Source organism: Hippocampus guttulatus, chromosome 9 (assembly GCF_054856545.1).
Source record: "Hippocampus guttulatus isolate MCC_2025c chromosome 9, RoL_Hgut_1.0, whole genome shotgun sequence".
Classification (NCBI taxonomy): domain Eukaryota; kingdom Metazoa; phylum Chordata; class Actinopteri; order Syngnathiformes; family Syngnathidae; genus Hippocampus; species Hippocampus guttulatus.
In genome coordinates, this window is record NC_141269.1 from 22,738,038 (window position 1) to 22,749,379 (window position 11,342).

Below are 11,342 nucleotides of genomic sequence, written 5' to 3' on the forward strand. Positions count from 1 at the left end.
TGGATCACTGAATGCTTGGAGTTGTATAAGGTGAACAGGACCCAAAGACCCAAAAGGACCCAAAGAGCCTTCGTTGCGAACTTGATGAGGATGTGGAAAACCACACTTGAAGCCAATGGCAAGCCACTTACCCACGTGTCCATCAAATGTGGCATATACCAAGGTGATGCACTCTCCCCACTGCTGTTCTGCATAGGACTGAACCCCCTAAGCCAAGTAATCACCAAGACAGGCTATGGATACCGCCTCAGAAATGGAGCTACGATCAGTCACCTCCTCTCCATGGATGACATAAAGCTGTATGCTAAGAGCGAAAGGGACATAGATTCCCTGATCAACACAACCAGGATCTACAGCAGCGACATCGGGATGTCATTCGGGCTTGAGAAATGTAGTCGGATGGTGACTAAGAGAGGAAAGGTAGTCCGCACTGAAGGGGTCTCACTCCCTGAAGGAACAATAGCAGACATTGAGGACAGCTACAAGTACCTTGGTATACCACAAGCTAATGGCAACCTCGAACTGGCAACAAGGAAAGCGGCTACGACCAAATACCTCCAGCAAGTGAGGCAAGTCCTAAGAAGCCAGCTCAATGGCAAGAATAAGACCCGGGGAATAAACAGCTATGCCCTGCCAGTGATCAGATACCCTGCAGGAATAATAAGGTGGCCAAAGGAAGAGATTAAGACCACGGACATTAAGACCCGAAAGCTCCTAACCATGCATGGAGGGTTCCATCCCAAATCCAGCACCCTGAGACTGTACGCAAGCCGAAAGGAAGGAGGCCGGGGACTAGTGAGTGTGAGAGCCACTGTCCAGGATGAAACATCCAAGCTCCATGAATACATCAAGGAGAAGGCTCCAACGGATGACGTACTCAGAGAATGTCTCAGACAATGGGGAACAGAGGATGAGGCGCTGGAAGAGGGACCATCATGGGAGGACAAGCCCCTACAGTAGAAGTCCTATCAGTGGCTAGAGAGGGCTGGCCTGAAGGACAGCACAGAGGCACTCATCCTGGCTGCTCAGGAGCAGGCTCTGAGCACCAGAGCCATTGAGGCCCAGATATACCACACCAGACAAGACTCAAGGTGTAGGTTGTGCAAAGAGGCTTACACAGGGTGTAGATGCTGGCAGGGAAAGCCTACATGGAACGCCATAACCAGGTGGCTGGCATAGTCTACCGAAACATCTGTGCGGAGTATGGACTGGAAACCCCAAGGTCAAAATGGGAAACACCTCCGAAGGTGGTGGAGAATGACAGAGCGAAGATCCTGTGGGACTTCCAGATCCAGACTGACAAGATGGTAATGGCGAACCAACCAGATATCGTGATCATAGATAAAGGGCAGAGGAAAGCCGTTGTCGTGGATGTAGCGGTCCCAAGTGATGGAAACATCAGAAAGAAGGAACACGAGAAACTCGAGAAATACCAAGGGCTCAGAGAGGAGCTGGAGAGAGCCTGGAAGGTAAAAGTGACAGTCGTGCCTGTGGTGGTCGGAGCACTCGGGGCAGTGACCCCCAAACTAGATGAGTGGTTGCAACAGATCCCAGGAACAACATCGGACATCTCAGTCCAGAAATGTGCAGTGCTGGGAACAGCAAGGGTACTGCGCAGAACCCTCAAGCTTTCTGGCCTCTGGTAGAGGACCCGAGCTGAATGAGGGACGGACACCACCCGAGGGGTGAGATGAGGATTGATTATATATTAGAGCTGTCAAACGATTAAAATATTTAATCTAATTAAAAATGCATCTGTCATAATTAACTCAAATTCACTAAAAATCAATCGTGATTACTCACACATTTTTTGTCATTTCTGAATTTCCTTTTGTATTTTTTTGTACTATTTTTTCCCGTTTTAATGCTCTCATCAACATCGAATCATGAATCCGTTTTCTATGTGCAAAATGCAAATATTTACTGAAATAACATTTTCGATTTTCAATTTTACATGTACTTTTTTCACTTGGAGCAGTTATTCACACATCATCTCTCACATAATATTACTGTCCATCAACAACAGTGTAAAAATATTTTGTCACACAACAGCTGCTTTAACAGCTCTTTTTATGGAATTAAAACAGAGCAATATAAAATTATAAAGTGCACATCTAAGGTAAACTAGTATTCGGCCTATAGTGGATTTTAGCCATGGTTGCATACTTCGTTTTTCTCAAGTTTGCTTTGAACACAACAGTCAGGCTATGTTGATTCTGTTGGTCCTTCTTGCGCAGAAGTCTCCCTACGATTTGTTTCCATATAAACTGGAACTACATTGAGCCTCAAATGAGGAAAGAAGCAAAAGCGAAACGGACAAGGCCAATGATGTTGGAATTAATCACCACTCAGACCAGGTCTTTGTCAAATGTGCACGGTTATGTTAACTGGGGGTAAATCAATTTGATGCAAAGTCAGGCAGGTATATAAAGTAATGGCAGTAACATGATGGATCACAGAAGCTTCATTAGGTCCACAAGTATTTGATTAATGATGATGATTTATGATGTGATCTGTATAGGCAGCCAAAATTTGAATTTGAATTAAAACAGTCAAAATGTGACCAAAGAGGACATGTTAGATTTAAGAGGCTTTATTATTTTTTAGGGTGGCCTGGTGGGCCAGTGGTTGGCGCGTCAACCTCACAGTGCAGAGGTCGTGGGCTCGATCCCGCAGCCGGGAGCAAGGATACTGCGCAGAACCCTCAAGCTTCCTGGCCTCTGGTAGAGGACCTGAGCTGAATGAGGGACGGACACCACCCGAGGGGTGAGACAAGGATTTTTTTTTTATATACTGAGCTATCCAGCCGCTTATATATATAAGATGTATAAGTTAGGTTAGGTTCGTGTATAAATAACAAAATACAGTAAACATATACATGTAGTACTGTATATGTTGCTCTATGCGACTCGCTGTTGTTTTGCTGACTTTCGCTGCCTCTCATGGACCTTTTGCGGCATTTTCGCTATTTTTTTAATGATTTTTTTTTTAATCCGCGATGCAATGCTCTGAATCCGCAATAAGTTAATTGCGAAGTAGCGAGGGATCACTGTATTCCAAATAATGTTTCACAGACCACATGGTGGTATAGTTAATTTGCCACATGATGGCACTGTAATAATATTGGAGCGAGGGTGAAGCCACGCACTTCCCAGCATGCTTGTATAATTTTCAATAATTCATTCCTTTTCCGAACCGCTTGATACTCACTAGGGTCGCGGGGGGTGCTGGAGCCTATCCCAGCTGTCTTCGGGCAGTCGGCCGGGGACACCCTGAATAGGTTGCCAGCCGATCGCAGGGCACACAGAAACGAACAACCATCCATGCCCACACTCACACCTAGGGACAATCCAGAGTGTTCAATCAGCCTGCCATGCATGGTTTTTGGAATGTGGCAGTAGCCGGAGAAAACCCACGCAGGCACGGGGAGAACATGCAACCTCCACATTGGAATCAAACCCTGTACCTCTGCACTGTGAGGTCGACGCGCGAATCACTCGCCGACCGGGCCGCCCATCAAAAGTAATTGCAGATTCAAATTATCCTCCAATGAAGTTTTGAGACCAATTGAAGTTGAGACAATTACTATTTTGGACACTGTTTAAACAGCATTTAAATCTCTGGTTCCCTCAATGTTGCTCAAATTAGGACCACTGTTGTCGTTGTTGCTTGGCTCTTTTTTGTTTACATTTTTTTTTAAAAAACGTTGCTGTTCAATAGAAGCACCGTGTAGTTTACATTTTACTTTGACTTTATGTTCACCGTCAGGGCTAGCCAGAGACAGTTGGCGTGCTGGATGTAACTCGGGCCCGACCGTACCCAGGTCTGCTTTAGAACATAGAATATAGTGGCATCTAGTGGGACGATGGCAACACTGCATTCAATCAGAGTTAAAAACAATCACACCAAGATGTTGTACATGTACTTTTTAAAATCGGTTAAATAAAAACGTGTGTCGAGAGATTATCTAGAAATAGTTTATATAATGTCCACCAACGTCTCTGAATATCCCTGCTTTTCTATTGTTTAAAATGAAAGAAATAAATTGTTTCCATATAAACTGGAACTACATTGAGCCTCAAATGAGGAAAGAAGCAAAAGCGAAACGGACAAGGCCAATGATGTTGGAATTAATCACCACTCAGACCAGGTCTTTGTCAAATGTGCACGGTTATGTTAACTGGGGGTAAATCAATTTGATGCAAAGTCAGGCAGGTATATAAAGTAATGGCAGTAACATGATGGATCACAGAAGCTTCATTAGGTCCACAAGTATTTGATTAATGACAGATTTATGATGTGATCTGTATAGGCAGCCAAAATTTGAATTTGAATTAAAACAGTCAAAATGTGACCAAAGAGGACATTTTAGATTTAAGAGGCTTTATTATTTTTTAGGGTGGCCTGGTGGGCCAGTGGTTGGCGCGTCAACCTCACAGTGCAGAGGTCATGGGCTCGATCCCGGCTGCGGCCTTCCTGTGTGGAGTTTTCATGTTCTCCCCTGGCCTGCGGGGGGGTTTTCCGGGTACTCCGGTTTCCTCCCACATTCCAAAAACATGCATGGCAGGTTTATGGAACACTCTAAATTGTCTCTAAGTGTAATTGTGAGCATGGATGGTTGTTTGTCTCTGTGTGCCCTGCGATTGTCTGGCAACTGGTTCAGGGTGTCCCCCGCCTAGTGCCCGAAGACAGCAGGGATAGGCTCCAGCATCCCCCGCGAATCACCTTGGGGACAATTTTCAACATTCCAAAAATTCCCATATGCAAATACTACTACTAACAAACAATGTTTTCTTTCTCAATTTTCAGATGTAGTCGTATAATGTAGGTGAGGTGCTTTAAAAAAAAAACACGGAACATATTTGGAGATCATTCATCATCATCAGAAAGATAACGACCCCAAAAAACACTGCCAACAACAAATGAGTACAACCCCCCCCCCCCCCCTAAAAGCCTGCGTCGAAAGCCTCGAAAAGCATCACTGACAAACAACGCAGAGTTAAGTGATGCTTGCAGGTCACAGGCTCAATGCAATTTTTAAGCCTAAGGATTTGCAATTTGGCAGCATAACATTGGCTGGTCTCATAGTCTTAAGTTATCTTGGCTGCAGACTGAACATTGTACCAAAATATCACAATGAACGTATTGGAGGCAAATATTGAAACTAGTTGTTTTATACCACCAGAGGCAGCATATTTGAACCAGCCCCATTTTTGTTGAGCGTTGGAGCTGTTGAAGTATCTGCAATGATGAACATGAACTGATGGCTCAAAGCAACATCAAGTTTCTTCTTGCTGTGAGCAACATTGCAGTCTTCTTGTTCTGATCAGATACTATGCCACATTTAACATTCAATCCAAAATCGCTTGAACAATAAGGAAATTACACAATTTTATGGTCATACAAATCATTTATTGGCATTTGACGGAGAGGGCATTTGATGGTTTAGTGTCTTAAATTACAAAACTGACGGGAATTGCAATCATCTCCTCGTTCCAGTTCCTTTTTGGTGAATTATTGACATGACGCTGTCATGTCATGTCAACATGCTAATGTTGTGTCACAAACAAAGATATCCAATAATAAGTATGACATTACATTTTTTAAAAATCTATTACTTGACAGATCTGTTGGTCGGGATCCGGTCTTTCTAATTCTTGCGGACATTGTCCACATCTTCTTTGCGGGCCACCACTCTTCCATCAACTATGTCCTCAATGACAACTCTTCTTCTTTGGGTTATGATTGGTTGAGCTAAAGAGAGATTACGAACAAAAATTTATATTATAGCTATATGTGATGTCACTCAAATTTGCATGAAAAAAAAGGCTTGGTGATGCCATCCACTTACATTTGACTTCTTTGACTATTTGTATGGTCCTGAAAGTACGTAAAAGAGAGAATAGCAAATGTTTCAATTTAGTTTCTGAGGCTTTTATAATATTGATGTTGCTTTTTGTTTGTCAGAGCTAGCACAAGAATACTGGAGTTACTTTCTCTTACTTGACATCTTCTCCATCCAGCAGTCTTCTGTACTCAGCGATCTCCATCTCCAGCCTGCACTTGATGTCAAGCAACACCTGGTATTCCGACGCCTGCCTCTCGATGTCCAACCTCATCTGGCTGAGCTCATTTTCTAGGCCGTTGACGACGGCCTGGAGCTGGCTCAGCTGCAAGGCGTAACGAGCCTCTGTTTCCGCCAACTGACTCTCCACAGCAGATCTCTGTCAAGAGAAAGAAAGAATATTTTTCAGAGTAATTTTTCATCATGCCCTGATTTTATAGCAAGGCGAAATGTGTGATTGATGTGCCATTACCAGGCTACACTGGGATTGGAGTTCAATCTGCAGGGCTTGCAATGTCCTCTGGAGCTCACTAATTTCAGTGCGAGAGGTCTGAAGGATCTGTGTGCTGTTGGTGACTTGCTTGTTCAACTCGTCAAACTGCATGACAGAATGCAAACTTATTCCAGTTGTCGGAAAACCATTTGCTCCATACATTAACGTGCATTGCATTGTAGGGTTGAATGTCTTATCTTGCTCTCCTGACCTTGGACTTGTACCAGTTGTCCATGTCACGGCGGTTCTTCTCTGTGATAGCCTCGTACTGTCTTCTGATCTCGTCAATGGTTCTGGACATGTCGTCCTGGGGGCTGGCATCCACTTCGACATTCACAGCGCAGGAATTCACTTGGTTTCGCAATGCCGCCATTTCCTGTGGGAAGAAATGAGTGTTAAAAAAAAAAAGGAAAACAAAGTACTGGTTCCACAAGTGCAGTAACAAGTCCGGTTTCAATGTAAACAAGACTTTCCAGTAGGAAAGAACACTTTTTTGTTTGTATCGCATCATATACATTTTTACATTTCAGTTATTAAATATCAGGACCCTGAGGGTTTACTTATAAATATCCGTATGTTTAATGACGACACTTTTTGCATTACATTTGCATTTTGAGTTCATGAACAAACACGCAAATTTTAGTTTGAGGTGTTTCCAATGTTGCAAGATGACTATGAAATGCCATTGCATGTTAAACAAATAGATCACTTCCTTGTGACTGACAATAAACGCGCATGACAGCATACCATATCCAAGTCTTCTTGTGTACAGCTTGTGGATGTACAAGACAGTCCTCGGGACTTGTTAGTTTAGGAAAAGTGTCTCCCTCCGGAAGGCATTGGTGCAAATAGTTGTCTTGTGTTAATAGCTTCCCCATGTAATCTCTATGCAACTGTATGACCATAATTATAAGGATCACTTCAAACTGCCTGGAAAACAAATTCTAAAGTAAACTACGCAACGATACTGTGTGTATTATCAACAGTGTCAAATGTGTCCATCCTCAAATACAAGGACTTTTGGAGTTTCTGTGAGTAGATGGGTTACCTCAGCATGGTTCTTCTTCAGGTAGACCAGTTCTTCCTTCAGGCCCTCCACTTGCATCTCCAGGTCAGTGCGAGCCACGGTCAGGTCATCCACGACTTTGCGCAGTCCAGAAATGTCTGCCTCCACTGACATGCGTACAGCCAGCTCATTCTCAAACCTGTTGGTAATCAAACACAGAGAAGCTCATGTCTGGGCACCATCTTAATTGGGATTAGCACTACCAACAAAAAACAAGACGATGTGCCACCAAAACCAGTTTCACCAGTTTTTCCACTCTTAACGTCTGTGTCACAAAAGAGCATCCCTAATTAAATACAGTCTCCAACCACTTCATATAACACATCTGAAATATCTAATTAGATGGGGGGGGGGGGTTCTTATTAACAAGAACTGTATCAGCAATTTTGATTTACAAGGATAGCAAAGTTTATCTCCTCTCAATACTCTGTGTAGTACTACTGTACTGTCTTTAAACTTCAAACATACTTTACATTGTTAATTTAAGATCTGACAGTGTCACCCCACAACTCCGGGTAGGCATTTGATGCAGCCATTTGGTGGAGGAAATCCAATATGAATGTGATTCGATTGCGCAGGTGTAAATAAGTGTCTGTTTTAATTATTATTATTACTATTATCATGATGATGATGATTATTATGATTATTATTAGCAATCTACTCACTTGATCCTGAAGTCCTCTCCTGCCAGCCTTGCATTGTCGATCTGCAGCATCAACCTGGCGTTGATCTGAGCAGCATCACTAATCTAAAAAGTAATCGCCCAAAAAAAGCATCGTCACTAACTGTAAAGCCTAATAGTCCGGTACGTGTTATCTGATCTTCTTTTCTCTTCCGTGATTTCATATACTGTACAACGCGGGTTTGCCTTACAGAGACACCCACCTTTTTGCGCAGGTCAGCGATGATTGCCTCGTACTTGGTGTAATCTCTCAAAATGGGAGTCTGCCTGTCGTACCACTCGCGGATTTGACGCTCGTACTTGGCGTTGGCGCTCTCCAGGGATCGCACCTTGTCCAGGTAAGTGGCCAGGCGATCGTTGAGGTTCTGCATGGTCCCTTTCTCGCTTGCGGCGAAGGCGAAGTTGCTGCCATCCATGACGCCCCCGCCGAGTGACCAGCCCATGTCCATGCCTGAACTTAACCCGGTGCCGTAGGATATCTTCACATTTCTGCCAGAACCGGAGTACAGGCTGGCAGCCCGCCGTGGGCCGGACACGGGGAAAGAGGACAGGGACATTGACGATATTCCCGTGCGGATTGAGGATGCCATAATGACCTACTTTGGCTCGGGCTGCGTTCTTGCCTGAAATTTGTCAAACCCAAAGAAAGGCGAAGTGGAAACGGTCTGCAGCCAGGTTGGAGGATGGATTTTATAGTGCGCTACGAGGGTGTGGTCCATCAGGTGGGTTGATACCAGGACAGTTTCGTCTTTGCTTCCACGCCAAACATGTGGTGTGACTTCATCGTCTACCGGGCGTGTCACGCGTGGAGCAGCTGCCCTGGCACGTATCACTGAGACGAGTTTAGGCGTGCGAGACACCCACTAACTGATCATTAAACTTGTCTCACTCCCCATCTGGGCCACCACCGTAAAACGAAATGTTAACCTTAGAGGAGTTGCCTAGTGATGCGACTCAAATTGCAAATGAAATCCATTCCATTTAAATTTATCATTAGGAATTCCTTGTTTTCCTTTAACATCAAATGTGTGTGTGTGGGGGGGGGGGCATGTTAGCGTGCAATGCAATGCAGGTAAGAATAGAATAGAATAGAAAAACGTTTAGTTTCTAAGTGTAGCAGCATTTTAAAAATAAGATCATTTAAGAATCTGTTTTTGTCAATATGAAGAAAATTAACTGAAATGGTAGATTATTTACAGTTCGAAAATTACTCATTTAAAGAATACATTTATTCATGAAGAATAAATTTCATGACAATTAACAACAAAAGATCATTCCACGCTTGGCCTAGTTAAGTCATGGCTGTGTGGTTCACAAGGGAGAGGCTCGTTCATACTGTGCGCTGTCTGTAAAGGTGATTGCGAATGATTTATGGTGAAGGTATTTATTGCATCAGTTGATTTTTCAGAATAACTGTACAATATCTTGAAAAAGAACTGTTTAAAATCCCTCATAATGTGATTGAACTTGGAACTACGATATCATTTTTATTTCTTATTTTGTCCCATTACTTTAAGCAGCAGAATCTTTGAACACCTATCCTCACATGATATAAATCGAACCTAACAATCAATCAATAAATGACTGCAGATTTAAAAAAAAAATACAGCAGCCTACATATTGTTCTTGTTTTGAGTTTTTTGGAATAAGTTGGTACCTCTTAAATCATAGCTGCTTTCTTGAATTTTGAAAAACTTCAGAATGTTTTGGCAGAGCAGGTTATTGTGTGCTTTGTACAATAATTATATATATAATTATATATATAACAATAATTGTATATTTTGATCCATTAAGCAATTCGAATTATTAATAGATCAAAATATACGGAACCCACAAATCCACTATTTATCAAATTAAATACGATGAAATTTTATGACCTGCATTAAGCAATTCGAATTATTAATAGATCAAGATATACGGAACCCACAAATCCACTATTTATCAAATTAAATACGATGAAATTTTATGACCTGGTTGACTTTAAAATCGCCCAATTAATGTACAAAGCACACAATAACCTGCTCTGCCAAAACATTCAGAAGTTTTTCGAAATTCGAGAAAGCAGCTATGATTTAAGAGGTACCAACCTATTCAAAAAACTCAAAACAAGAACAAACGTCAAGCAAAGAAGTGTATCTATCAAAGGTGTTAATCTGTGGAATAATCTCGAAACGGACCTGAAAATGAGTAAATCGCTTGCTGAGTTCAAAAACTAATTTAAAAAAATAGTACAAACAACCTACATCAATCAGAGTTAAATTGATAAATTCTAAACATTAAATATAATGATAAATCAGAACTAAGTTGATAAATAGAGAAAGGTATTGAAATATCCATTATGAATACAAGAGAAAATTGACACAAGAGTGCCAGGGTGTGGATGTATATAATCTCGATACAAACCAAAAGTTGTAAAAATATCACGGTTAAGGGTAAAGTATGAGTCTTCATGGAGACTTCTTTCTTCTTACTTTCTTTCTTTTCTGATTGATATAAAAATGATGTATTAGATATAAACACATAACACGGGGTAGGACTAGATACGTTTTTTACTTCTTCCTCCTCCCTCGAACATAATAACTGTGTTGAATGATGACTGATTTCTCTTTCCTTTTTACTATTTTATTTACCTTATTTTCTGTCAAATTATTACTGCATATGTTTTATGTTCAATAAACAAACCAAACCAAATATAAACTTAACAATCAAGCAACACATTTTTGTACTGCACACAGTAAAAGACATAGTTTAGTTTTTGTTTGTTGAGTTGGTCTTCCAAAACGTTTTCTCTGAAATATGTTACAAATTCATTCGTCCATATCTTGGGCGAAACCAGTTTACAGTTGATGACAACAGCCACAATACTTGTTTGGGCTGTGCTGCCGTGTCCAACTGCCTGTGGATAACAGGAGGTCCATTATCTGATGGATGACGCCCATGATTGTTCCTCAGCTGGATAAACTGGTAGAATTAGTTATTTACTCTCGCCCTTCCTCTGTGACCAGTAGGTTAAGTTCTCTTTGTTGGCCTCTTCTTGTTAACTGCACTTCACTCTCATCACAAAATATAATATTCACACAGCCACCTGCAGTGGCTAATGCAAATTATGCTAACTCCCACTGGCAGGTAAACACCACTACTCGATTAGAAATGTAAAATTTGAAAGAGTGTCACTGCACCTGCCAGGTAGCCTTGAACTGTATGAAACACTTTCTATCTTGGAAACTTGCCATAAAACACACTTACTCTGATAAAA

At 41.8% G+C, this 11,342-nt stretch overlaps 1 protein-coding gene across 2 annotated transcripts; it reads right to left on the reverse strand.

Moving 5' to 3' along the window:
- Positions 1-5,390: 5,390 nt before the first annotated feature.
- LOC147200771 (keratin, type I cytoskeletal 42-like) lies at positions 5,391-8,763 on the reverse strand. 2 transcript variants are annotated; one of them, XM_086119795.1, is made up of 8 exons: positions 8,290-8,763; positions 8,070-8,152; positions 7,387-7,543; positions 6,550-6,714; positions 6,318-6,443; positions 5,994-6,224; positions 5,852-5,880; positions 5,391-5,754 (listed from the first exon to the last, which is right to left on the reverse strand). In XM_086119795.1, exons 1-6 carry the CDS (start codon positions 8,674-8,676, stop codon positions 6,000-6,002), a joined length of 1,143 nt encoding a protein of 380 aa, XP_085975921.1. In that variant the 5' UTR covers positions 8,677-8,763; the 3' UTR covers positions 5,391-5,754; positions 5,852-5,880; positions 5,994-5,999. The 2 variants fall into 2 exon arrangements, with proteins under 2 accessions (XP_085975921.1, XP_085975920.1); XM_086119794.1 differs by having other exon boundaries at positions 6,004-6,224; positions 8,290-8,762.
- Positions 8,764-11,342: the final 2,579 nt, after the last annotated feature.